Source organism: Rousettus aegyptiacus, unplaced genomic scaffold, assembly GCF_014176215.1.
Source record: "Rousettus aegyptiacus isolate mRouAeg1 unplaced genomic scaffold, mRouAeg1.p scaffold_m13_p_1, whole genome shotgun sequence".
Lineage (NCBI taxonomy): Eukaryota > Metazoa > Chordata > Mammalia > Chiroptera > Pteropodidae > Rousettus > Rousettus aegyptiacus.
Genome location: NW_023416284.1, coordinates 127,276,224 through 127,302,112, shown reverse-complemented (window position 1 = coordinate 127,302,112; position 25,889 = coordinate 127,276,224). Strand labels below are relative to the sequence as shown.

Genomic DNA, 25,889 nt, shown 5'->3' with positions numbered 1-25,889 from the left:
TTAGTGTTCCTGAAGAGATTTTCTACATGTTGTGTCTTTGTTAATAAAGGTGGAACCATTTTAGTAATGTGCATTCTAAAACATAGACTGTTACATTTATGTTTAAAAGCTGAAAACAAGTATGTTTACATTAAAGACATAATAGTAATTATAGAAATGTCAGTAGCATAAACTTTAGTATACGTATCCAAAAATTCTGTAGTAAACTAATTGTAGGATAAATAATCCTAGCTGCAATAACACATAATCATTGAAATTTTCATAGCTTGACATCATCAAAAATTTCTTGCTCACATCATAATCTCGTGTGTCAATGCAGTTAGGGTGGAACTCTACATAGTTAATTTAGGGACTCAGCCTTCTTCTATCATGAGCACATGGTTTTAAAGTTGTCATGCCCTCATTCAAGCAGTCAGTAAGGAAAGAAAAAGGATAGGTTAGCATATTTTAACTGCCTTAACACAAAAGTATAACATCACTTCAGTTCACATTCTATTGGTAAGAGCCAGCACATCTAGCTAGCAAAGTCCAAGAGAACTGAGAAATACAGTCTGCTTGTGTGCCCAAAAAGAAAAATGAGTTTGGTAGGCATGTAAGCAGTCTCAATCAGAATATACCCTTCTAATAGCCAAATTTCCATTTTACTCTTCTTCACACAGACCCACTCACCTCCTCCTCAAAGCAAAGAGCCCAAAGTCCTATTCAGGACTGTATCTGTCTGTAAGGTGAGAATTTCCAGGTGAAATGCACCCCTCTCCATCAGGTTCAAATGTGGTTCCTCATTATCTACTAATCAGTGAATTAAAAAGGCAACTTATATACTGCCTCGTCCCCACCTCATGTATAATGGTAGAACTGCAACAAATACTCCCATTCAGAGAGGAAAAATAGAAGGAAAATACGGTAATGCTACTTGAAATCCACGGGAGGACCTTTTAAAGGTCCCCCACCTTGCAAATGGGGGTTTTTCTTAATAGACCATTATTTTGCTCTTAAAGAGAAGCTACCTAATAAATATATTGTTCCACATAGCTCCTGGTTCCACTCCTTAGAGGATTTTTCTTGTATTTTTTTTACCTTTGACCACAACTAAAGTGGTTTTGAAGGGAGGGTATACCCATTTAGAGGAGGCACTCATTTGATTTTAAGATTCCCAAACAGTCACTGGCTTTTTTTTGTTGTTTAAATAAGGTTGTGGTTTCTTTGCCTTTACAGTTCCTTCAGAAATGTTAGTAGGATTCTGATCTTTTTGGTTCCATTCAGCCCCGTGTGTCAGTCCTGTGTGCTAGCTAGACAAAGGTTTTAAATCTGCTTTGTGTCTTTGCTTCCTTGTCCCTCTGTTTGTTTGTTTGTCTCTTGAATTAATTGAAGCTATCTGGATATTATTGGGAACAATAATCTTAAGTTTGAAGATGATACCTTTAATATGATCTTTGCCAAGGAACTGAGTCAGTCTTTTCAACTGAGAAGTCTCATGAAATCTTGTTTTCTCATAGCATTTTTCAATGCCAGATCTTACTGTTTGAGTCTAGACACAGAGAGTAAAAGAGGTAGCCCTGAGTTTCTAGACTCTCTCTGTTCCATTTACTTTCTTCTTACAAACTGGCTCACCCTCACATGGTCTCATCTCTTTCTTTTATAATATCTTGTCCAAGTAGCCAGAAATAGCTAGCACTTAAAACTTTCCTGTTTTCTTTGGCTATTTCTCTTAGTACCCCAGACTCAGTAAGTATATTGTCTGCATTATAAACTATTGTATATGATAGTTTAACAAATGTTTTGCTACTATAAAACATGGGTTGTCACTTCTTCAGCCTTTAGATCAGTTTCCTTTCCACCCAAAACCCCACCACTAAGCTAATGACACATATTTTAGTTCTTGTTACCATAGCACTCACAATCTTAAGGCAAGAACTAGTAAATGACCCTGTCTTGATGCATGGTAGCAAGGAAATGTGGTTTAGTTCGTACATGGCAAAAAGTAGGAAGCCGTTTTAATGAATATCTAGCCAGGTTCTGCAACTGTGAGGAATGAAAGAACCATTATATTTTCTGATCATTCTATTTTTAAAAGCTTCTAATAGTTACTGTGAAGCCAGTCTACCTTAAAAGAAAGTAGTAGCCTCTTAAATTTTCCTTTAATCTTATTTTATCATTACAAAATTAAATGACTTAATTGACCATGATTAAGTAATTTGAAAATAACAATATCTATATTCTTGGAGCCCCCATAATATGTTGATGTTTAACCACATTTAGAACCTTTCTTTAAGGAAAATTTTCCATATTTTTAAAATCTACTGGCATGAAATGTTATATTGCATTTAAGTGTTTTAAACCACAGAAACTTTATTTCTAAATCCTCATGATTTTTGTATTACTTTGAAATTTTTACTGTACTGTAATCAAATTTATGCTTTTTAACATTTGTAATCTATGCCTCATTGGCATAAATTAGGATTACTTCTTTAGTTTCTTCCAAAAAGTACGCAATTTTTTTCTGCTTCAAATTCATGTAGACTTTAAAAGATATGTTAGAAAAAGTTCATTTAGAAATTTATATTTTATTTTTTTCTTATACAGAAGCAATTTTAGTCTTGTTTGGTTTGGCTTTTCTTTGATGTGTAGGTCTTAGAGTCATTCATTTAATCCCTTATACTGCATTAAATTTATTATCTGAAATTTGGAGTAATTACATGATACTGTGTGGGTATACCCTTAACCAGGATCGTAAATATTGTATTTAACATTAGTGACCTTATTCAAATAGTTACAAATACTAAATATATGTGTGTGTGTATATGTTAATAAAACTGATAGTTATAGAGTCATTTAGGGTTTATTCTCCGTTGTGTTTTGTTTTACTTATTTTATAGCTATAAGAAACTGGCTGTTAGTGAAGAAACTGAAATTGTAAGCCTTTTACCCCTTAAGATGAAGCCAAATGTTATGTCTCAAGAGCCAGAAAATGTGAACCAATTTTTTAACAAAAATGAGGAGAATGTGGTTTTACAAAAGACAACAAACGAAGATACAGATAATAGCTGTGCAAGAGTAAACACTACTGAAGAACATATAGATAAAATGTACCTTGATATTTTGAGGAAAAAACTATCTGTTGGTCCTTCAGGATTACCTCGTGATGACAAAATAAATAAAGTAAGTGTTTATAATCCAGTTTGATTTGACATATTGATAAATAAAGTTACATAAGTACTATTAATTAATAGGTATATCCTTTTTTTTTGTAGTATGTACTACTTAATATAGTAGAATTGATTATATACTAATCTCCAGAAAGATCCTGTATATATGTAAAGAATATATATTTATTGCTACAACCCGCAGTTCCCAAATTAAAAAATACTTCTATAGCATTAACTTTCTTTTAGAAGCTGTCTTTTACATTAAAACAATTTTGAGGGGTAAACAGTCCAGAATTTAAGTAGCATGTGAAGTAAAGTTTATTCTTCATTCTGGTGCTTTTTGTCCAGTGTAATAGTAGTCTGTTCTGCAAAAGTAGATTAAGTTGGCATTGTTATAAATGCTATTAGCAACTGTTAAGAAACTTATGTTTCACTGTTCCATTTCCTTCTGTTCTTGATCTATTCTGATTTATAGTTTGATGTTCCCAATATTTTTATTTTACAATTTTGAGTTATGTGTCTACCATAAACCATCTGAAATTCTTTGTGAAATTGGGCAGGATATTAAAATTTTTTTATCTTGAGAAATCTGGAGGAAAAAGATTTTATGTCATTTCAAAATATGTTCTTCCAATGCTCTACTCCATCATTCTAGTAATTACACCTACGGCTTTCTGGCAAGCTTATTTTATTGTTTTGTTTTATTTCTGGCTTTGAAGATGTTCTTCAAAATAGTAAAATTCCAATGAATTAGACTTAAAGAATTTTAATGTAGTGGTTTGCTTTCTATAATCTATGTTTTTGAGTAATCATTATGGTTCGCCATCTGTTAAATTTTCATTTATAACTGTAGTTCAAATTCATTTAAATTCTAAAGAGTTTGTACTTGTTGTGCACAGTCTTTTAGATCTCAACTTAGTTCTGGAGAAGAAGGGGGAGTAATTGGTAAACAGGTACCATATAAGAAGGCCAGAAGTGCACCTCCTTTACTTAAAAGAAAACCCCAGAGTGGATTATATGCATCAGTGAGGAGCTCAGGCTATGGAAAACCCAGTTCGCTATTGAAGACATTTTCTACTCTCGAAAAGAAAACTTCAAAGGATATTCTGAAAAGCAAAAACTCGCGGTCCATTCCCACCTCAAATCAAGCTAATAAAAAAGGTAAGCATATAATCTTTTCATAATAGAATTGTGTATATGTATAATTGACCCTTGAACAATGTAGGTTTGGATTGTATGAGTCCATTTATATGAGGATTTTTTTTTTCAATAAATAATGTAAGTATATTTCCTTATGATTTTCTTAACATTTTCTTCTTTCTAGCTTACTTTATTGTAATGTACAGTATATAATACATGTAACATACAAAATATATGTTAATTGTGTTATCAGTAAGACTTATGATCAACAATAGGCTATTAAGTTTTCGGGGCATCAAGTTATACTTGGATATTTGACAGCGTAGAGAGAGGGGTTGGTGTCGCTAACCCATGCATTTTTCAAGGGTCACCTATAGTGCATTATTTTGCTTTCCTTGTTTTCTATTTTCCCTGTTTCCTTTTCTCCTATGAACTTTCCTTATTCATAGAAAAGAATTAACCTTAAGGTATACATTCCATTTCTGAGTGATACAATTTACATGAGGTTTTTCGTCATTAGTTCTAGCTTTTCCTGAATGAGACCCGAAAAGTACAAGAAGTGAATATAAGGTAGAAGAGTGAAACTCCGCCTCATCTGGTTGGCTCTGGAAACAAAATGTTTACCAGAGAAAAGCTGTATATTCAGAATGAAAATGGCAACCTACAAATAAAGATTGACAGAGAGATTAGGTATTAAAGCAGTATAGACTTGGAGAGGCAGGATATTTTATTTATCACATAATGCATATTTTTATACATCCCAGTAACTCTGTGATTTCCTAACGTAGTCATTTATATTGACAGTAGGAAAGGGTAATTTTCAAAGTAGAGCCCATGAAGGTATTAAAAGAAATAAAAGTGTTCAGGTCAAACAAACATTTCTGCTACCTTTAGACTCCAGTAGGGAACAAAATAGACAAGGAAACCTTCTCTCTCCATTTTGCGAAACTCTTCATCTGATGAGAAGACAGACATTTGATAATAAGCAGAATAAGTAAACATTATATGCTAAGGAAAAAGAAAAAGTAGAGCAAGAGTTTCAGTGTTGGATTGCAGCAGGTCACTATTTTATATAGGCCTCCTTAAGAGAGGGCTATTTGAACAAAGACTTGTAAGATGTAAGGAACCTGGCTGTGTGGATATTTGGGGGTAACATATTTGAGAAAGCTAAAACAGCCAGTGCAAAAGTTCTGTAGTGGGAAAGAATGCCTGGCAAGTTTAAAGAACAGCATAGACGCCCCACATAGCTAGGGGCAAAGTAAGCAAAGAGGGTAGTAGACAAGATCAGTGATCTGAATGAGCAAGCATATATAGGTTGTTCTAGGGCATTTAAAAAACTTAGACTTTTAGTCTACATGAAAAGTTGAGCCCCTGAACAGTTTTGACCATGGGAGTGACCTCATCTCAATTACCCTTTCGGTGAATTTCTCTGGCAGCTGTGTTATAGACAATATACATATAAAAATATACACATACCATAGAGAGCATTGGAAGAAGCACAGGGACCGGGTAGAAGGTGATTTTAGGAATCTAGGCTAGTAGTAATGGGGCTTGAACCAGGGTGGTGGCAATGGAGGTGATGAGAAGTGGCCGGATAAGGATATGTTTAGAAGATAGAACTAAAAATCTAAAAAAATGGTTTGCGGTTAAGAAAAAGATCATGCCAAAGTTTTTGCCTTAAGAAACAAAGAGTGGAGGTACTAGTAGCCAGCTGGGATGGGGAGGCTAAGGTAGAGTAGATTTCAGGGTGGAGAGAAGGTCAAGAATCTTGTTGATCATTTTGAGATGTCTGTTTTACATACAAGGGGAGATGACATGGAAGCAGTTAGATATAAAAGTCTAGAATTCAAGAGGGAGGAATGGATTATAGATAGTATTTGGGAGATGTTTAAAAAAACTAATATTTTTAAGCCATGAGACTGATGAAAATTATCAAGAGAGTGAGCATGGCTCAAGAAAAAGGCAAACCAAGGCTGATCCCTGGGCATGTTGATCATATAAGGTCAAGGAAAAAAGGGATAACTGCAAAGAAGACAGAGTAAGATTGGAGGAAACGTGAGTATGTGGGATCCGAGTGAAAAAAGTGAAAAGTGTTTAAAAAAGAATTGATCTGCTCTATCATTTGCAGCTAGAAAATAAAGAAAGATGAGAACTGACAACTGACCTTTGGGTTTAGCAAGAAGGAGGTCATCAGTAAATTGGGCAAGCTATTTCTGTCATTGTGTGCCTGTAAAGGCAGATTGAGTGGAAATAAGAGGAATAGAAGAGTAGAATTGGATGGTTGAAGTTACAGATTCCTGTGGAGGAAAGGGTGTAAAAGGCAAGGGAAAAAATGGGCAGGAGCTAGTATGGAAATGGAATCAAGAGAAACCTTTAGTTTTGCTTTGCTTTATTTTTAATAGAAATAATAATGTGAGTTGTTTAAACTTTTTAGAAAGATTCAGTAGACAGGAAAAAAATTTATAATGGAGAGGGGAAAAATCCCTAGAGCCATGTCCTTGAGTAGAGGATCTAGTATACATTGGAAGGTTTGGCTTTAGGTAGTGGGAGGGTGTGGGTGCAGATCCTGATAGGTAGATAGAGGTGGTGAGAGAATGGATGATTTCTTCTGATTGCTTCTATTTTCTCTGAGAAATAAAATGCAATGTAATTAGCTGGCAGTGAAGATGGGGGTAGGGATGTTGAAGAAGATGTGAAATAGTTATCCTAGAGGATTAGAATGTGAGCGGCAGAAAGTGTACTTGAAGTTAATGATCATGAATTTAAATTGAGACCAGGCAGAGAGAGAGAGAGAGAGAGAGAGAGAGAGAGAGAGAGAGAGAGAGAGAGAGAGAGTGTGTGTGTGTGTGTGTGTGTGTGTGTGTGTACATACTGGTGTGTGCATGAGGCAGAGAGAGAGAGAGAGAGAGAGAGAGTGTGTGTGTGTGTGTGTGTGTACATACTGGTGTGTGCATGACCAGCCACATTTCACTGCATGAGTACAGGTGTTGGGTAGTTCTATAGCTGAATTTACCAAGGAGAGTATTTTTTGCCAAATGAGTACAATGAACTGAGAGAGGATCAAGAAGGTAGCTAACAAAGTATGTGGAAGTTAAGCTAAATAATGAAGAAAGAACATCAAGGGGTGTGATACAGTTTGAAACAGGTAGAATCAACATACTGGGTCCCAGTGGGGTGGAAAGTAAGAGATGGGATTAATACAGAGTAAATGCCTAAGACTGAGATTCAGGAATGATTGCATTACTAATAATAGAAAAAGATCTGGAGTATACCTGGTGGGAGTAAATAGCTGAGGTGGAGAGAAATATAGGGAACCAAAAGCCTGGGGTTTGAAAGGATTACCTATGATTATATGGAAATTACTAAGAATGAAGACAGAAGTAATGTCACTGTAGATGGAAAAGAAACGAGGGGTGATGTAAATTTTGATAAATGAAGGCAATATTTTTATGAGTATTTTTTCCTATTTCAAAATTGTGTAGTATTTATGACTACCAAATAAAAATAAAATGCATTACTAATATTTATATTGAAGTACACGATAAACTATGGCTGTCTATTTTTATACTGACCTCCTTTTTTTATTAGACTATTAAGTATGATTTTTAATCTTTTTATTGAAAATTTTCCCAAAGCAATTTTAGTTCTATTCAGAACTGTAATTTCTTTGAGGTGGTTGTTACTTGTCAACAGGTTTAGTTCTCTGAGAAGCAGACTCTGAGATAGAGATTTGTGTACAGAATAGAGAATGTACCTAGGATCAACATTGGTTAAGATGAAAAAAATAAAAGGTTCTCTTTTTCATGAAACAAAGAAGCCAGGGATAGGTATTTCAGAACTGGTGCAACTATGCAAGGAACCCTATTGCTTCTTTCTTGGTGCAAAATCCTTAGTCTTTGACTTTTGTCTTCATTGTCATAAGATGATCACTCAACCTCCAGGCCCTGTAATGAGGAAAGGTGAAAGGTAATACAAGTTAAATCATCAGCTTCTTAACAAGGAAAGTAGTTACTTTCCAGGAATCTCCATGTAGGAAAATTTTGCTTTCAATTTATTGGGCAAAACTTCTATTGTGTGGCCGCCCCCAGTTGCATGGAGTCCAGGGAGATGACTGTTTTTAACTGGGAACATTGTGCCAGGGGCACAATTAGGTTTCTGTTGATAGGGAAGAAGAGATTGGCAGCTAGCAGTACCTCCTGTATGGTTGTTTACCTTTTCATTCTGTATTAATTTTCTGTGGCTCTTAACTCTTTTTATGTTTTTATTTTTGGAGTAGTAATTTTATTGTCATGAAAGGAATAGCTGCTCATTATTTAAATTCAAAAACACAAAAAAGTAAAAAAGAAGAAAGCAATAATTTAGCCAGAAACAACTGATGTCATACTGGGTAAACATTTTGTGCTTCTCACTGTGTATGTAGTTATACAGATGGAAGGAATCGCAGATGAGTAGATGGAAGACAAGAGAGAAGCAGACATGGATAAATGGACAAAACTTAATGGGATCACAATTTATAAGTTCTTTTTAAATATTAGATTTAGCTTTACTTAAATCTGTAAGAAGAAAAAGAAACTTTATCCTATGAAATATTATATCCCAAAAGATCCTTTTAAGAAAATAGATTATAAAACTCCTTAAAGGTTGTCAAATCCGTGTTGTTTTTAACGGCATTTTTCAACTTTATACATTTTCAATTTTCACTATGAAATACAAAGGTAGTAAAACTCTTACATCTACCACTCATGCGCCTCCTACCCATTTTTATTGGTTTAAATTTTTACTTGTCAGAGATACATTTATTCTCTCCTGCAACTATAATTTCCCTCAGCTTTTGAATTTAGATCTCGGTTCTGATTATTAAAGAGATTTAATGCTTTTCACTAGTCCCTTATCAATAGCATCTCCATTCTGAAATTATTTTGATTAGTTTCTTTTTTGACTGAATTTTCTTAGTCCATTGTTTCTTTAAGATGGGTTCTGAAGTCTGCATTGTTTTCATATTTGAATTTTATATCCAAGCAAATTTATTTCCCATGAAAAGGGAAAAGACACTGTCTGTATACCATTATTGAAAATAAGTACTTAGTTATATCAAAATTAAGAATTTAAGAAGGGAGAATTCTGGTATAAAAGCAATGACTGACTACAGCTTAAACAAGAACCACCTGCCACTCTCGGCTGCTAGGTCCTAGGGAGAATCACAGTGCCTGCAGATCATGTGCTATTCGTTGACCACATTAATGGACCTCCAGTGATTTGGAAGGATTAATGCCTGCTTTTCCAGTGATGCAGTTTCTTAGTGAACGCTTTAAGGAATTTCTCCAGAAAACCTACATGAAACAGTCCAGTAAACATGATTACTACTCTATAAGGAAAATTTCTGCATGCCTGAGAAAAAGACTAAAATATTTAGGTGAGGTACTATTGGTGATTTGTTTCCTCTTTTGACTTTTTCTAATTTTCCAAACCTTTAATAACTTTATTTCCTTTTAATGAAAAAGTAAACTTTACATTTAAAAAATTAAGCATCTTGATAAATGTTTACTGAGTGTTCAGCTCAGAATCTGTAGTATTTGAATATGGGCCTTCAGATCTCTTCTGGTTATTTCCCTTAAACAATTTTTATATTTAACTGAATAATTTGTTGACCTTAGAATTATTTCTACTCTTTTGGGTTTACAAGGTACCTTAAAAGTTGAAAGTTTGACCATAATATACAGAAGTTACATTATTTTCTAATATGTATTATCAGGGTGTTAGAACAGTATTCTAATTTTATCTTTTTAAATCAGATTTAAACTAGCTGTTATAAAATTTTCACACAATTTATGTTGTTTATTGATACTATACTATCTTGATATACACTACTTATAAAAGTCTGCTTTAAAGGCACACAGTCTCAAATTAACATGCTTCATAATGTCATCAATTGGCTCTTTGATTCATCATTTAGATATTCTTAATTGTTATTGCTGTGAACTTTTAAAAGAATAATTTAAAAGTAATAAAGCCTAAAATTATCTCAGTCTACATTCTCACATTTATTTAGCTCCATTTGACATGAATCTTAGGTTAATTAGCATTCTGTGTCTAATTGAGTAGTGCGTTGATTATGGGATTATGGGTGGCAGTTCTGAGTTAGGTGAAATAGGTGAGACAGCTGTATTACAGTGTTATACATTGGTCTATTTTGAGATCCTTTATATTGTTTCTGTTGTAGTCATACTTACTGTTACATAATTGCTAAATAGATATTTGATTTTGTTTACATTTGTGGTATTTTTATCTACTGTTTACAATACTTAGATACCTTATCTGGAACAAAACTCAAGCCTGCAGCATTGAGTAAATCAGCTCTCAAAAGTGAAAGTAGCCTGGCTACTCCTAAGAAGTCTGAAGACCCTACAGAAACTGATTCTTGTGTTCAGTTACAGAATGTAGGTATTGAATTTCAGACTAATATTCATAATGTTTTCCTGATCTGAAATTAAAGCCAATTATAAATAATGAAATAAATGATATTTCTTTTGCTTCAAGGATGAGATTCTAATCATTGAATACAGTGATTTTTTTAAATTTATTAACTTTGTCATTTTAATTCTTTGTGTGTTTGCTTTTTTAACCACCTGTGTTTGCATCTTATTTGTCAATCTGTAATGAAGTAATACTTTTCCTTAAAAGGATTCTTTAGGATGCTGTGGTGGGAACACAGAGACAGAATTAATTCTGTTTAAAAGAGTTCAGGAAGCAGAGGAAAAATGGAGGGGTGCACAAGCCCTAATCGAGCAAATTAAAGTCATATACTCAGAAAAAGAGAGAGAGCTGGAAAATAAGATGGAAGAACTAAAGAGACAACAGGAAAAGGAGCTCTTCAAATTAAATCAAGACAATTACATTCTTCAAACCAAGGTACTAGACACGTTGTTCCATTTTTCCTTTTATTATTTAAAAACCTGTACTCCCTGCTAAATGCATTGTCATCCATTGTTCCTGGAGCTGTTTGGCTTGATATATTTGCTATATAAAACATGAGCATGGTTCCTGAGAGTGCCTCCTTTCAGAAGAGCCTAAATCCAACTCCCTGGGAGGAAAAACATTGAAATTTCAATTGGCTCATTTTGATAGTTTTCTTCTGTTAGCATTCCTTTTTGAAACAAGTCCCTTAGTTCACTATGACCTTCAAAAAAGACAATTCAGAAAGAACTGTTATAGAAGGTCTAGATTCAGAGAATGACACTATGTAGCATTTCTGAGTTATTTTCATCATCAGAACCATCGGCACAAAACAACTCTAATTATTTAACTATAGCGGTGTTACATTAATTCCAACATGGTTACAAGATAGTTTTAGGTCTATGTACCTTGAGTTTTCTCTTATTCTTCCTCACTTCTCACTTCATTATTTCCTTCACATAAAACAATTTCTGCATTTTCTCCAAGTTAAATAGCTTTGGAGAAACAAACAGAAAACAAAGGTGGTTACATTTTGGAGAAACAACTGATCCTGTCACTGAAGAAAAATTGAAGCAAATCCAAAAAGAAATACAAGAACAAGAGACACTTCTTCAGGGATATCAGCAGGTATGGTGATTTTTCATCACATAGTTTTTAAAAATTTTTTTGGAGATCCCTCCATTCGCCAGGCACTAGGTCAGACATGGTGAAGCCATTATATTATAAAAATTAGGCATGGTAAAATATTATATGCTCATTTAACAGATAATGGGAATTCTGACAAATATGAAGAAGTAATACTTTGACTACTCTGCCCATTTCTCATGGGCAGAATTGAAGTTGTTAAGAGCATATATTCTAGATTCAGAAAATATAGTTTAAGACTTAGGTCTACAACCAGCTGTGCAGCCTTGAGCAAATCACTCACCTCTCTAACCTAATTTCCTCATCTGTTAAATGGAGTTAATAATAGTACCTGTCTCATAAGGTGGTTATGAAATTAAAACAAGACAGTGTAAACCAACCTCTTAGTACCTGGCACAGAGTACCTAATCAATGAATGTTGCCTGTTTTCACTTTTAATGGCTGTGTTCCTTAGAAATGTTCCTATTTATCTTTAGTTTCCTATACTACTTTTCACTAGATAATATTGGCTAGTTTTGTGTTATATTTAAATACATGAATCTGAAGTTGAGTGAAAAAAATTGAATTGAGGAAATTTATGTTTCCCACAGAAAGCAGACATTTGTGAAATGTGATGTAATCTAGGTGACATTGACTTGACTATCAGCCAGAACACATTTACCATGAGACTTCATCTTTGTTTTTTCTCTCATCCTACCCCCACCCCTTGCATTACCTTTTTCTCTTTTGACAACCATAGCCTAAGCATTGAGCCTACCAATAACAAACATTGTCATTCAGGTATATCCCAAAGGAAGCATTACCACATCAGAGATTACAGCATTTACAGTAAATGAAATAGTACTGATTTTGCAGGACACATTGCCCTTCCAAACCCTTTGTCTACCATTCTGATCATGCCAGATAGAGCATGGGTTTTAAGGAGGATTTCACAGACCTGTAAGTTTGCCAACCACTTCTTTCCACAAAGATAACACAAAATTTATATATCAATATGTATATTTATGTATTTTTCTGGGTTTTTATTAGTTCTGCAGATATTTAAGCACAGGCCATTTGTCAGGCACTAGGCCAGACATGGTTAAACAGTTCCTAGTTTTCATTAGGTCCTCCAAGATCCTTGGTATTCATCAGATTCTTAATTTTAAGGAGATTAATAAGCCAGAGTACCTAAGCACAGATTGGTACTTTTTCCCTCTGATCTCAGTGTTTGAGTCACTCTTTAGGTAAGCCTGGTAGTGTACTGGGACTGGTTTCTGCTCTGCCTTGTCCTGATCGTTCAGAAACAACCAGTCTCTAACTCCTTGCTCACAGAAATTTCCAGAAACAGCATGGACACCCATTGTGGCTACATTGAATTACCTCACCATGGGAAGGCAGACTAAAAACAAAAAAAGAGGGTGCAAACAGTCCCAGTGGCCTTGCCATTCTGGAGCACAGAATCGTAATGTGGTATTCCTGCAGTCACTCACCAGTTTACTCCTGTGAAATGCAGTCTCTCACAGTGACACTATGCTTGTTGGCTTTGGAAATTTTCACAACTTTTTTTTTTGAGTAAGCATTTTGGAAAGTATTGTTTCTGATAATAAGTTTCCTTCTGAGATAACATAAAGCGTTTTAAAAAGATTTAAAAAGATTCAAGAACAAGAAATTTTAAAGCCTTAAAAATGTTTAAAGGATATATATGTTATGAGCATATATTCTTATGGAGGTACTACTGGCTTTTAACTAAAATGTAATTTTCTATTTATAAAAAGGAAAATGAAAAATTATATAATCAAGTGAAAACTCTCCAAGAACAAAACAAGAAAAATGAGGAAAGAATGTTTAAGGAAAACCAGAGTTTATTCAGCGAGTTAGCTTCCTTAAAGTAAGTTCTTTTTAAATTCTTAAAACCAGATATACTTTAGACTGTTTCTAAGCCCTTTATTGTTATATTAATAACATTTAGTTAGAAATGAAAAAATTTATACACTGATTTACAGTTTTGTAACATTTTTAATATTTAATAGATTTCTTTTAGTATTAGGTGACTACCATATACTGTAGTTTCAGCATATTCATATTTGAGTCTAAGATCAGTTTCAGAAAATTGAACATACAGTATTCCTCTTGAATAGGTCCTTAAGCCTGAGAAGCTTACGTAATGCATCTTAGTAATAATGCTAAAAAAATATATTATCACTTGCTATCTTAGGTCAGGTTTTGTACATGTAGAGCCAGAGATGGGAATCCTTGTGGAGATGATTTCCTGGAGGATAACTCTCAGGAGAATGGGAGCAAGAGAAGCAAGATAGGTGGGGGTTGGTAGGAGGAGGGAAGGGAAGTGAGAATGTGGTCTCAGCTGGAGACTGGCTTCATTCCACTCTCACCAGGATGCTCAGGAGAACAGATTGCATTACAGTTGGTCTCTACTTAAGGCAATCAGAGACAGCCTTTTGTTCTCTCAAGCCCGCTAGTCACTGGCCAAGGGGTGCCCTAGAAAGGTGTAGGGGATTTCCCCTGGTGGGGGGAGTGTGGCAGGCTTTTGTATCCCAAGCCAGGCTGTCACTGGCTGAGGTATGCCCAGGAAGCAATCCAAGGACATCCTCTAGCCCAGGGAGCAGAAGTTGCTATTTGGCTAAGTCATTTCTGCAAAGAAGGAAAACCTCCGAGTTGTTCAACCAACACCATGGTGGGCTGATGGAGCACCAGCACCTCCTTAGGAATTATATTTCAGATTATAAATTCTTTTGAATGTTCTTCATCCAACTTTTAACATTTTAAGTGAAAAAGCTGAACCTAGAGACATGGGCATGCTAAGGTGCTATCTGCTTTTAGGAAATGACTACTAGTTGTGCATCATTTCACATAAACGCATAATTGCTCAGGACTGCTATCAAAAGGAAGGTCTTTTGGCTATGAATGTCATGGAATACTATATGTTCACATCTCTTCCAATTGTTTTGTTAGGTAACCTAAGATGTAAAAGGTAGGGCTGCTGTTAGCTCATACTGATCTTTTGTGGAAAATAGAAAAAGGTACACCTTATTAGCTGATAAGGATAGAAGATACACAGGTTGGGCAAGCGAGGGCACTTTTGTGGAAATTAGACAAAAAAAAAGAAAAACTATGCTCCTTTTCTCGGATAAGTGTGACCCCAGGCTAAATGTCATCATCTACATAGTTCTAATGGCGTGAAAGCATTTAAATCTGCTTTCTTCCCAGGTACTTCAATAAAGTATTTCAAAATATCACATCTTATACTGCCAGCTTTTAAAAGAGAAGGTCTATTCCAAGATCCCAAACTGAAATTGTAAATGAACTTTCACAATGAAATAAATGCTTTCTTTAGTACATTAGGGTTAGATGATCGTATGTGGATTCTTAAATTCTTATATAATGTCTATGAAAAACAGAAAAATTGATGTTAGGTACAAATAGTAGCCTGTGTTTGGTTTTGTTTGTTGTTTTCCATGTCTATGATTGGCAATTTGTGTTTCTCAGAAAGTCTAGAATGATGTTAGCAGGGAGTACATAACACCACAGGAAAAATGCAGCACATCTTTCTGGAATGTTGATTTTTTTTCTCTGAAAATGAGGAGGAAATATTTTAATAGTTATATTATCTAGTTATATGTTAAATAAACCAGTAATCCTAGGGTTTCAGTTCCTTTAGATTAAACATAAACATTTCCCTTAACACATATTTTCTTTTCAATGGTATTTTAGTCTTTAGACTAAATAATCTTTTTATTTTCAGTGACTCATATAGTTCCAACATCCATTAGAGTTTTTAATTTCTTGTATTGAAAAGAGTTCCTTATAATTTTATTGAAAAGAATTACTTTTAATTCTTTGTATTGAAGATTTCCAACATCCATTAGAGTTTTTAATATTTTGTATTGAAAATTCCTTTTAAAAAAAAATCTTTATTTTCAAAATAAATCAGAGAACAGATGCAAAAAAGTCATTTGCTGTCCCAAGCAGTCGAAGAGCCCACCAGAAACCAGAATTTTACAGATTTGTTAGCAGAATTACGGTTGGCACAGGTAAGTTGTATAAGGATTTTAACTATTAGCAATAGAAAAGATTATTGTAAAAATCCCTATATGTGTTAATTTGTGAATAAATAAGTTCTTTTTATAAATTTTATAGCACTTAAAAATTAAGAAATATCAAAGAGAAGTGTTTAGCATAGGTCTGACTTTAACATGCTGGAAACAATGTAATACTGATTTTAGATGGTGTCTTCTTTATAATCCAACCTCTCTTCAGGTATTTATCACATGGAGCCATTTTGGAGGCATAACCTTATTTAGGACATGTGTACTTATTTCAAACTAATTTCTCATTGAAATATACAGCTAAAATAGGAAAATAATTTGAAGATATTGTTCACCTTAAAACATTAGTTGGCTTTTTACCTATCTTCCTAAGTAGACTATGCACTTCTATGGGTCAGAGACAATACCTATGAACATTTGTATCTGATATATTTAACACAAGGGTGAAATGCAATAGATGCTCCCTAATTTTTCTTTATTCTTATTGATTACATTATAAAATATGCCATAGAATTTCTTAGAGCAATATTTATCAGTGGGAGACATTTTGGAATTTGGGGCAGGTTCATTCTATTTCAAGCAGAACAGTTCCATGTATTGCATGATTTTTGTTATCTCTGTCTTTAGGAACATTGTGCTCAAAGCACTCATGGGGTCATTGTAATAATCAAAACCACTACCACATTTCCAAACGTCCCCTGTGGGTGGGCAATTCTCCCCACTCCCTCCATTAAGAACCATGGCACTAAACTAAAGAGTCATTCCAATCTATTTGAATGATTGTGTAAATTAGAAAATTTCCAATTACATATCACTTTTTAATTAGATATTTGTTATATAAAGTCAGGTTACATAGAAATTGTAATATCTAAACTGCAGCTTCAAATATGAAGCCACTAGATAAGTTTTTTCAGATGCATGCATGTACAAGATGATTAAATAGGTAGGCAAGTGGGCAGATAGGAAAAAAGAATACATGATCGGACACCTGTCCTTATCAGTAGGCCTCAAAATTAGCAAGTTAAAAGAGAAATTAATATTGCTCTATTTTATGACATTATGGAAAAACCTGGTAAGGTTTTAAGCATAGCATTAGCTTCATTCAAAGGCTGTTATTAGTGACCTTTCAAAAGTGCTGTTTGGAACATGTTTTTCTGACAAATGGGAATCTGAAACTGCCACTAAAAGTACTGGAAAATGCTGGATAAAATATAGTAAACATCTTGTAAATGCATGGCCAAGTTATCAAGAAAATAAGGGAAGTCTCAAGGGGTCAGAAATGAACAGGGGGAAAACCTCACAGTAAAAAGCACCTGCTTCTAGACTTTCAGTTCAGTGACCACAGGGCTTGAGCTTTAACAGCAGAGTGGAGACAGGGTACCAGGACTTCAGAGGGTCACATCCTTCAGTAAAACAGTGGAGTAGGAAAAAATCTACCCACTTTCATAATGGGCTGAGATGTCAAGAAAGCTTTTCTGTCTTCACTTAATCTCCAGGTAGGAAGGGAAAAAAAAGTCTCATCCGCTTGGTGCCCATGCTTTACTGATTGTTCAGTATAAATGTCATCCGTTTTGCCTTCATTTGTGTTTTAGTATTTGAATTGACATCTACAAAGGTCATGCTCAAAGTGAAAAAATAACAAAAATTGTGGTCCCAAGTCAGTGATAACTTCTAGAGTGTCTAGAAGAAACAAATACAACACAACTCTTAGGAGGTATACATTCTTAACCCGACTCACAAAGTATCCATACAGATAAAATCTTGCTGACATTATGCTCATAGTGCAAAATTATAAAATCCAGAGAAACAATTCACCATGAGCAGGCATAGGACAATTTAATAAACAGCAGGATTAGAACCCTAATAGAATTTTTGGACAGACTATAAAATAAATAGACTTATAATGATTAAATAAACAAAATAAATGAGAAGGTATAAGGTAAGAAGAAAACAGACTAGGCAAATACAGAGAAAAATAAACAGCTCTGGAAGTATATTTTTGGAAATTAAGTAGAAAAGCTAAATACATGATCATACACAACTAAGAAATTAGTAAACTACATGACACAAAAATAGAGAGATGGGAAGTATCAGAAATATGAGATGCTATAGTATATATTTAAATATTTTTGAAAGGTAATGACCGAGAATTTTCTAGAAATTATAAAAATTACAGCATTTTCAATAAATGAAATAGTACTGATTTTGCAGGACACATTGCCCTTCCAAACCCTTTGTCTACCATTCTGATCATGCCAGATAGAGCATGGGTTTTAAAGGAACTTTAAACATCTTGAGTCCATACATGCAATCACTGCTTAATCGGATAGGATGTCCATTTAATTCTTCCATCTGTCCAGGGACTGAGACTGCCCACCTTTAAGAAGGCCAGTATGTCTCATGTCAATCCTGTGGGCACAGGGTTTTTGGCTGCAAGTACTTTCCCTCCCTTAAATGTTTATGTACAGACATTCAGAGAGGGTCTCCCTAACCTTATCTTCTGCCAGTTTTGTCCTTACTCAACCACTTCTGCCTCAGAGGCCTCTGCTTTTGGAAGGCAACAAGCCCATTCCTGATTCAGGGCTTAGACTTTCACCCTAGCTGGAAGGATTGATCTTTGCAGTTAGCTGCTGCTTCTCTTCAGCTCTCAATCCAGACATCACTTGCTCAGAGAGTACCTCCTTGATCACACTATTGAGTGCTGCCTTACCCTGCCCACCTTATCCTCTCTATATATTTTCTTCAAAGAACTTACCACTACTAGTAATTATTTCATTTGTTTACTCATTACCTGTCTTCCCCATTAGAATATACATTCCCTGTGAGTAAGGTCCATGCCAGTCTTGCTTTCTTATTGTTTGAACTCTAAAATTCTGTAATTCCATGAGGTAGGCACTGCAAGAGAACATTTCTAAGCTGATTGATCCAATTAAACAAAAAGTATTTGCATAAAGATACCTGAGCATTTAAAATGAAGAAATTCAGTGCTCTCCTGAAAAGACATCTATCTGTCTGCAGAAGATCACACAGATGAAACAGTAAAATGATACAGTTAAATCTGTGATGCAGCTAGAAACCGAGATTATAGAATACTTGATGACTGAATTATTTTCTTAGACTGAATTTAAAATTGTAAGGTAGTATAACACAGAATTTGTAAGAATTTTTATTCTGAAACTTAATTATAACAAGTGTGCTGCCATGAGTCCAAGAGTTTCTTCAGTGGTTATATGATCAGTTCAATGTACATTTATTACCCGCCATGTACTTAGTCCAATAAAATAAACTGGTAGCCATCAGACTTGGTCCCCATAGAGCTTTTGACCTAATAAAGAGGCATAAACACAAATCAATGTCATATGAAATGTAAATTAACGAGTGTCATATAGTAGTAGAGGTACAGTGACAGTTTGTGAGAGCTCAGAGAAAGGGATTATCAGGAATAGCCTCTTTTGAAGCTTTGAAGGGTAAGTTTGATTTTGTCAAGTAGTGAAATGGGGCCCATTTAGAGTAGTGTGGAATATGAAGCATACTGAGAATTCATTCGACATTATTTTGATGTGCCAAGCATTTTTTATGCATTTATGATGCAAAGGTTAGCAAAGTGAAGTCCTGCTTTCCAGTAAATATATACTATGTTAGGTGGTGATGAGTGTTGTGAAAAGAAAATAAAACAACATACCCAGGAGGCCAGTACAGGGGTTGCTGTTTTAGAAAGAGTACTGTGGGGAGGTTTTCCTGGGGCTTTATTTGAGCAGAAATCCTGATGAAGTGAAGGAGCAAGCAACATGGCTATCTAGGAGCCGAGTGCTGTGGACAGAGGAAATAGTAAGTGCAAACACATTGGGGTAGGTAGGAGTGTGCTGGGCATGTTCAAAGAACACTAGGAGGTCTCTGCGACTGGAGTGGAGTGGGAGGGGGAAGATATGTAGTCAATGCGGTCAGAGGTGTGGGCTCAGTTAGGTTATGTGACACTGGAGATCATAGTAAGGACTTTGAGCTTACCTTGAGAGGGATGGGAACCACCAGAAAGTTTCAAGGGAGTGATATTAATGGACTCTAAAACAATTCCTCTGGCTACTGTGAGGAGAATAGACTAGGTGCTGAGGGTGGAGAGGCAGACTAGTTAGGAGGTTATTACCATAATAAAGTGGACAGGAAACATTAGAACAGTAGGTTGGAAGGTCTTTCAGGCTGTGCTGAGTTAGATGATTAGAACTGATTTTAGTAGGCTATGGGGAGCTACTAATATTTGGGGCATGATAAAATCCTAAAATTTAGGAAGAATAATTAGCAGTATTTGTGATGGATTAGGTGAAGGAGAGACTATACCACAATTTGTTGTAGTTAGAAATATTTGCTTTTTTGTTTCTATGAATATCAAGAAAGAAAAGAACAGTTTATTGGAAGAAATCAAAAGACTGAAGCAAGACAAACAGGCTCTTGAAGTAGACTTGGAAAAAATGAAGAAAGAGAGAGACCAAGCCAAAGATCAGATTGCTTATGCCACAGGTAAAACACTGATCTAAAACAGTTTGCCTTTATACCCATAACTGTTCTAATCTTGAATTTAGATAATAGCAATTGGATAGTACACTCAAAATGCTGTTTCTTGAAGTACATTGTAATTGTAGAAACTTTTTATTAGAAACCTATTAATAACTTATAAATATTAGTACCTATTAACTAACAAATATTAGTTATTAATAGGTATGTGCATTGGATTAGTTTGGGCAGGAATAATGGCAAGATCAAAGAAGATCAAGGATTATTCTGTTATTTTTGGTATTTTATGTTAGTGCTTTACATGTCTCTCACCCTAGCTAGACTGTGACCTTCCGGAGGGCATGGTCTATCCTCTTTCCCTGAGTCTGAAATGTAACTCTCAAGTATTTGCTAAATGAACAAATAACCCTGCACTATCCTTGTAGAAACACAAGGATAAATATGGCATTCCCCACCAAGGAAACAAAGAGTAAGAGAAGAATACAGAAAAGTTTAATGTAAAAATAAAAGAAAAAGAAAGAAATTACAAGTAAGCATGAGACAGGTTGCTAAATAAAAGTTTGAGGGAGGAATGACATTTGAGCTAGGTCCTGACATTTGGTAAGATTCAGAAGTGAAGGAATGGAGGGAAGCTGCCCACGTGTGTTTCATCAGCATGTTACTGAGTACACCTATGGATTGGAGCTTAGGATAGCAGAACACAGGGCTAGAGAATAGATCACAGGAGTTCTCATTTGCCAAAATAAAGAGTTCTTCTTTGTGATGCTATCATCTTCAGTGTAAAATATGTATAATAAAATCCACTTACCTATTTGTAAGAAAATTACATTTACCTTCCTCATCTGTAAAATAGAATATTCATATTAGTATCCACCATATGTTTGTTGTATTAAGTAAAATCATGCATGGTAAGCACTCACTAATGTTTGCTATTGTTACTTTTAAGTATAATTGTAGGGATTCTTTGTTATCTCTTGAATCCAATATTGATTTTTCCATGAAAACAAGTTTACTTTTATAACAGTCAGTGGGAAAACAGTGTGTCAAAAATTTCTACATAGTCAATTTTGCTATGAGTTTGAAGATTTAGATTATGAACACAATCTTTGTCTCCCTCCTAATAAATTAAACTAGACATTACCTTTCATACATCAGTTATTTTTTGCCTCTTATTTTTTTTCATTGTGTTTTTATTTTAGATAGCCATTGTTTTTCATTTAAAGTTTTATTTTCATATTTTGAAAATTACAATCAAGTTATTGAGTTACTTTATCTTATAGGTGAAAAATTATATGAAATAAAAATTTTAGAAGAAACACATAAACAAGAAATCAGCCATCTGCAAAAAAGATTACAATGGTATGCTGAAAATCAGGAACTTCTGGATAAAGATGCAACTCGGCTTAAAGAAGCAAATGAAGAAATTGAGAAGCTCAAACTTGAGGTAATAGATTATTTCAGAAAGTATTTCTGTAGATGAGCCCTATTTTCTTCAGCAGTCAGCTCTTCTTAGCGTTGTGTCATTGAATCAATCCTTTAAATTCTATCAAAATACCTAATTTGGGTTTTGGTTCGCTTTTAGATGTGTAGTTTATTTTAGATTAGATTGCAAATAAATTCAAACTCTATGTCATGATCTGTCAGATCCCCACATGGTCTGAACCCTGCCTGCTTCTCCAGCCTCATCAGAACCACACTCAAACAAGTCATTCTCTTCTAGCCACACCAAACCTCCTGTTGATTCTTGAACATACTAAGATAATTCCACTTGTTGTCTTGGCCTAGATTGCTCTGACCTTGATTCTTCCCATGTCTCACTCCTTCTCATTCAAGTCTCAGCTCAAATTTCTACTCTCCAGAGAGACGTTTTCTGACCTTTTTATCTAATATAGCTAGCTGCCAATTCCATGCCCTCTGATTCTTCCAGCACACTACTGTAACTGGAAATTAATAAATGAATGAATGAACTACCATTATGCTTGTTTCTCCTGATGTTTCTCTGGTAAGTTTTAAATATGCTTCTTAACATGTTTTTACTTATTGATAGGTTGAGAAACTAAAAGCTGAATCTGGAAATCCGTCTATTCAGCAAAAGATACGTTTAAAAGATAGAGCAGCTGATGTCAAAAAAATTCAAGACCTAGAGCGACAAGTATGTGTTCAGGGTAAATTTTCATTAAGACGTTTTATATAAAGTGCATTTGTGTTTTCTCTTATGTTTCAGGAGTTCCTGTAAGATATAATCAATCCGGAAATTCTTATTTTTATATATTTATTTTAATATAGAACTGCCCCTTCTTTAAATATACTTGATATATGATAAAGTAACAGTAATAAAAATAGTGAACAATACCATTTTATATAATCTATGGTTTATGCATAATGAATTTTTAGACTAGTGTGTCTCATTAGATGGTAGATCTGTTGATGAAAGGTAATTTTGCATTACAGCTCTATTAGACCTCCAGGAGGAGGAAGCAAAATTTTGAAACTCTGGGTATAGAGCTAGTACTCCTTCTCCTGATGAAAGAGAAGGAGAACAGGAAAAGAAATTCTTGAGTTGGGAATATGTTAGTACTGCTTGGGAAGTATTGCAAGACACCGTGGAAACAGAACATTCACCCCCCAAAAGAGCTGGCCATATTTGGAGCTTTTACTATTTAGACTTAGAAATACTCATTTCATAGTCAGTTTGGCTGGGAGGCTTTTCAAAAATCCTGTAATGACACTTATTAGGATAAAGATTTTTTTCATTGAAGTAGTTGTTTTGTGGAGTGGAATGTTAACTTTTTTCTTCTGTTTTTAAAACTGTCTGTATGTAGTGTTTCTATTCATAACCAAATATTAAAACAAAATAAGAATTTCCAGCCCTTTTTATAGGAGAGCATGATTCTGTAGTGAAGTTATGACACTTAAATGTATGGCTATTATTCCATCACAAACCCAAAACTGTGAGGTCATCACTGGGCTGAATATTATTCCAGTTTTATGAGAAAGAAAACTTAAGCAAAAAATAACTTTGTTACTTTTACAGGACCTGTTTTTTTGTGAAAAGGTATGATTTGGTATTTTCATTCAGTGGTCAGGAAAGAAACCACAGAAGCAATTTGAAGAACTAGGAATATTTTGAAGTAACTATAGTGCAGGATTGCTTGTTTATTTTTTTCAATGCTTAAGATGTAGATTAGCCAACATAGAAGAAGCCATCCAGAATTATGAGAGAAAAAAGACCAAAGGAACTACTTCTCTAATAGATGATTTTATTTTAAGAGAAATAATATAGAATTTAATGTGTGAGAATATTAAGCATGCTTAATAGCAAAATTAGGATGTGAAATGGTGATCAATATTGACCAGAAATACAACATTTATAAAAATAACCTCCCTCTTTTAATAACACTTTCATTGAAAATGTATTGGTTTATCATCTTAGATTATACCTTCTAAAATATTATTAATAGTATTTTGTATAGTTTGCTGCATGAATATTTTAGATCTAATTTTATCCCAATGAATACTTCTGTCCTAACGATTTTAAAACATATGTTATAATCAAGGCATATTATAATATATTCTGAATCATTTTGGAGCCATATTATGAAATAGATTATAGAATAAAATCTCTCCTTTTCTATATAACACATAAGTAAAAATGGGCCTAATTAGATGCACATTATAATGAAAATTTTAGATTGTACATATTGGTTCATAATTTTATTTAATGGAATATTCCACAGTTTGGTTTCCAGTGAGGATTTAAAAAAAACAAAAACATTTATTTTGTATGATAGTCACACTGGTATCAGTGATTAAAGAATAATATTAAAAAGTAAATTTAAAGATCTAAATGAAATCCGATTTCTCCAAAAAATGCAATATAAATTGCAAAAAAAAGGAAATAAAAAATAAATTTCAAGAAATCAAAATTAGATAGAAAATATTCCTTAAAATTTTAAATGAAAGATAGCTTTTGAGACCTGATTATAATAAAAGCCAATATTATCAAGCCCTCACTATATGCTGGGCACTCTGCTAAGCAAATTTATGAAGACAAATGTTACTTGATCCTCACTTAATTGTATCTGCACAGTGAAATTGGTATTGTCATTGTCCCTATTTTCCTGATCAGGAAAAAGTTTTGACTAAGGACTTGACACAGGTCATAAAGCTGGTGTGTACTCTTAACTCCACATGTGCTCTAACCACTGCACTAGACTGACTGCCTCTCAGGTGTTATTTTATTTGATTGCATGCTCAAAAACTAGAAAACTTCAACGAAAGAACTTAATTTTTTATTTTATGTTTTTCAAAGATATCTTGATCATAATATCTTTAACAAAAGCAGATATACACACATGTGCATATGTAATGCCAAGCTCTCATTTCTGTGAACACTGGTGCCGTTCTTTCTTTGAGAAAGGCCATGTAATGTTTTATAGACCAAATGAAAATAGGTTTTTATCATCTAATCCTTCTTCCTAAATGGAGGAAAGACATCATTTTAAAATAGATTAAACTTCATTTGGAGGGAGGCTGGGGTAGGATGGAGATTGTTACAGGCAGGGGCAGGTGTTTAGTAGGCTGTATATTTATGGACATAAGTTTGTACATTCATGTGTATGTAAGTAATTTTTTAGTCAGTAGATAATATAAGTACTGTCATTTGAGGGGATCTGTGGGAAAAAAGGAGGGGAAGAGCTTTGTCTCAGAAAGACTGGTTATTACTAGTAAAATTGTACCAAGATCTATTTCAAATGAATGTAAGATTTCTGTGAAATAACCAGTACTTAGTTAGACATTGCACTATAGGGTTTTTTAATCAGATAATCTAATGATATATAATTTGAAATTGATTTGTGCTTCTGTGCATTTGCTTCAGTCCTGAGATATGATGTAAACATCACTTTGAAATCTAAATGTGACTCATATGGCATAATCTATAATAAACTGCTTAATTTTAATATATTTGTGACCTTGCATATTCTACAAAAATTTTTTAATAGGTTAAGGAAATGGAAGGAATTCTAAAGAGAAGATATCCTAATTCTTTACCTGCTTTAATATTGGCTGCATCAGCAGCTGGTGATACAGTGGATAGAAATACGGTGGAATTTATGGAAAAAAGAATAAAAAAACTAGAAGCAGATCTGGAGGGTAAAGATGAAGAAGCAAAGAAAAGCCTTCGTACCATGGAGCAACAGTTTCAGAAAATGAAAGTAAGTGCCAGGTAGCCATGGAGATGGGGCTGGGACTTCTTAAATCTCATTTTAATAAGTAGCTCTAAACTTCCTTTCTCACAAAACCTTTACCATGAGTATCAGATGCTAACAAAACCTAGATTCATCCTATATTTTTGTCTTCTTTCAACAATTTCTTATTTCAAACATGGAATAATCAAGCACAGTATAATCTTTACATAAGCTCCTCTCAGTGTTATTAAAATTAGTGGAAA

General features: G+C 34.2%; 1 protein-coding gene across 7 annotated transcripts in view; it reads left to right on the top strand.

The window, feature by feature from the left end:
- CEP162 (centrosomal protein 162) overlaps positions 1-25,889 on the top strand; it is a 79,921-nt gene that overhangs the window by 25,926 nt on the left and 28,106 nt on the right. For 6 of the 7 annotated variants that reach the window (XM_016158102.2, XM_016158103.2, XM_016158106.2 and 3 more), the window contains 12 exons: positions 660-725; positions 2,877-3,159; positions 4,046-4,307; positions 10,593-10,723; positions 10,968-11,195; positions 11,727-11,867; positions 13,643-13,755; positions 15,817-15,916; positions 20,317-20,443; positions 21,718-21,881; positions 22,485-22,589; positions 25,441-25,653. In XM_016158102.2, the coding sequence (XP_016013588.2) occupies positions 660-725; positions 2,877-3,159; positions 4,046-4,307; positions 10,593-10,723; positions 10,968-11,195; positions 11,727-11,867; positions 13,643-13,755; positions 15,817-15,916; positions 20,317-20,443; positions 21,718-21,881; positions 22,485-22,589; positions 25,441-25,653 (1,933 nt within the window). The remainder of the gene's footprint in view (positions 1-659; positions 726-2,876; positions 3,160-4,045; positions 4,308-10,592; positions 10,724-10,967; positions 11,196-11,726; positions 11,868-13,642; positions 13,756-15,816; positions 15,917-20,316; positions 20,444-21,717; positions 21,882-22,484; positions 22,590-25,440; positions 25,654-25,889) is intronic. The other variant, XM_016158105.2, reaches the window with a different exon arrangement.